Source organism: Montipora capricornis, chromosome 13 (genome assembly GCF_036669925.1).
Source record: "Montipora capricornis isolate CH-2021 chromosome 13, ASM3666992v2, whole genome shotgun sequence".
Classification (NCBI taxonomy): domain Eukaryota; kingdom Metazoa; phylum Cnidaria; class Anthozoa; order Scleractinia; family Acroporidae; genus Montipora; species Montipora capricornis.
This window is the reverse complement of record NC_090895.1, coordinates 27,775,174-27,777,673: the sequence shown is the minus strand read 5'-3', so window position 1 is coordinate 27,777,673 and position 2,500 is coordinate 27,775,174. Positions and strand designations below refer to the sequence as shown.

At 39.1% G+C, this 2,500-nt stretch overlaps 1 protein-coding gene across 1 annotated transcript in view; it reads left to right on the top strand.

The window, feature by feature from the left end:
- The window catches only part of LOC138029685 (signal recognition particle receptor subunit alpha-like), a 16,906-nt gene that overhangs the window by 8,964 nt on the left and 5,442 nt on the right, over positions 1 to 2,500 (top strand). The window contains exons 7-10 of the mRNA XM_068877429.1: positions 850 to 971; positions 1,377 to 1,463; positions 1,541 to 1,713; positions 2,231 to 2,444. Coding sequence (XP_068733530.1) covers positions 850 to 971; positions 1,377 to 1,463; positions 1,541 to 1,713; positions 2,231 to 2,444 — 596 coding nt within the window. The remainder of the gene's footprint in view (positions 1 to 849; positions 972 to 1,376; positions 1,464 to 1,540; positions 1,714 to 2,230; positions 2,445 to 2,500) is intronic.

Here is a 2,500-nt window from a genome sequence, read left to right as displayed (position 1 = left end):
TCGGCCTTAGATCGGCCTCATCAACTATCACCTCATAGAAATCGAGAGCGAATAATCTAATTGTTAATTAGATGCACACCCAATCTTGACATCCAACATAGTGTCCCTTGAAGTCTACTTAAGCCATTGCTTTAGAAAGGGGACACTTCTTGATGCTTACACAATTTATTAAAAATCTATTTGCATCTAAAGGCCTGGTCAAACACTTGCAACATTTCAACGCAAGGTTGTGCAACATTGTTGCATGATGTTGCGACATGTGTTGAATGGACTGGCCAAACACATGCAACATATCGCAACGGGGTGGCCAAACATATGCAACATGTTGTGCCCAACAATGTTGCAAGATGTTGCATTGATATGTTGCGAGCGTTTGGCCAGGCCTTAATTGGGGCCATTTCTGGACATACTGTATCTGTGAATAGCTACTGCATGAAAGTACAACTGCAAATTCCACTAAGATTTTTTCATTTAGATTAATAGAATTTCCTCATTGATATTTTGGGCTGGAGAGATGAAGCAAAAATGTGATATTAGTCTTAACAGAGAAGCTAAAAGATTTATATGTAACTCTTCAATCATACAAGTTTATAATTTGCTGGCCCTTTAAGGGTCAAGTGTTAAGGGCAATTCCCAATTAAATAATGGATTATCTGTAGACTGAGGCATATTTATGTAGTGGACACAAAGTATGATTCAAAGACCTGAGATCCACACCTTTTCACACTGTACATTAGTCATGTTATCCTCTGTTCTACCAAATCGGGAAGCTGATCAGCCGTCATAACTAAATTGATGCTTGTATGAGATCCTTGTATTGATTGATGATAATAATATTTTTTTTTTTAGAAACAAGTCGTCTGGTCTTGGAGGAGGATTGTTCTCTTTTTTTAAAGGCTTAGCTGGACAGAAAACCCTAACCCTTGAAGATATCAATCCTGTCTTGGACAAGATGAAGGAACATCTTGTCGGTAAGATATCATTTTATTATTATAAACACCAATGAAATACCACTTGAGCTTTCGCGCGAAAACATGATATCTTCACACGTGAAGATAACATGTCATTTTCACACGTGAAAAGATCACTGTTGCTATGGTTACATATGAAAATCACTCCTTTCGATGCCTTTTGTGAATGATTTAGTGTTTCATTGGTGTTTATAATTATAATAAATATAATATTACATGGCCGCTACATGTAATTCACTCGAAGAGAAATTTCGTATCTCCGTGCGGCCATGTAATATCCTCTATGAGTTTTGAAAACTAAAATAATTATGTTTTCAACTTGTTTGTTTGAACCTTTATTCAAACTTATCACTTGATCTTTATCTTAACTATGGTAGTTTATCCTTCCTTGCTCTTTGGTTTCAGCTAAAAATGTTGCAGCTGATATATCAGGGAAGTTGTGTGATTCAGTTGCCACAAAGTTGGAAGGCAAAGTTCTTGGGACCTTCAGTGGTAAGTTGGAATTGTTCCCCTAGTAAAATATTTATTTGCAAAATGAACATGATTTGTAATTATGTTCTCTGTTGTAGGCATCACTTCAACAGTCAAGGCAAGCTTGGAAGAGTCTCTGGTACAGATTCTGTCCCCACGTCGTCGAATTGATATTCTTCGTGATGCAATGGATGCCAAGAAGCGTGGCAAACCCTACTCCATTACATTCTGTGGCGTAAATGGAGTTGGAAAATCGACAAATCTGGCCAAGGTACATGTAACTTTAATCTTATCACTGGATGCTGTGCTAGTAACACTCAAAAGGCACCGGTGGCTCAGTTGATTGAGCACCGGGCTGTCACGCGGGAGGTTGTGAGTTCAACTCCGGCCGGACCAACACTTAGGGTTCTTAAATAACTGAGGAGAAATTTCTGCCTTTGTAATTACATCTGCAAATGGTTAGACTCTCTAGTCTTCTCGGATAAGGACGATAAGCAGGAGGTCCTGTTTCACAACCCTCCAATGTTCATAATCCTGTTGGACGTAAAAGAACCCGCACACTTGTCGCAAAGAGTAGAGCATGTAGTTCCCGGTGTTGCGGTCTGTCTTCTGTGGTATATCATGGTTGGGAGGGTAAAAAAGGCGCACTTAATTTGGAGCCTCGCTCTGTTGTGCGACCCCCACCACAGTTGTGGTGAAAGTGGATAAATAAATAAATAAAAAATAAATAAATTATGTTAGTACATGTAAGTTATTATTAATTTTCCAGTGCTATTTTTATTTGTCAGATCTGCTTCTGGTTGCTTGACAATGGCTTCCGCGTCATGATTGCAGCCTGTGATACATTCCGTGCTGGTGCTGTGGAGCAGCTTAGAACTCATGTGCGTCATCTGAATGCCTTACATCCTCCTGCTAATGGGAGTGGCCCACCATCTGTGTTGCTGTATGAGAAAGGTTATGGAAAAGATGCTGCTGCCATTGCAATGGATGCTATCAACTTTGGTTAGCTTGTTCACCTTGACAAGTTTGAATTTTGTACAAAGAATATAAATAATTAT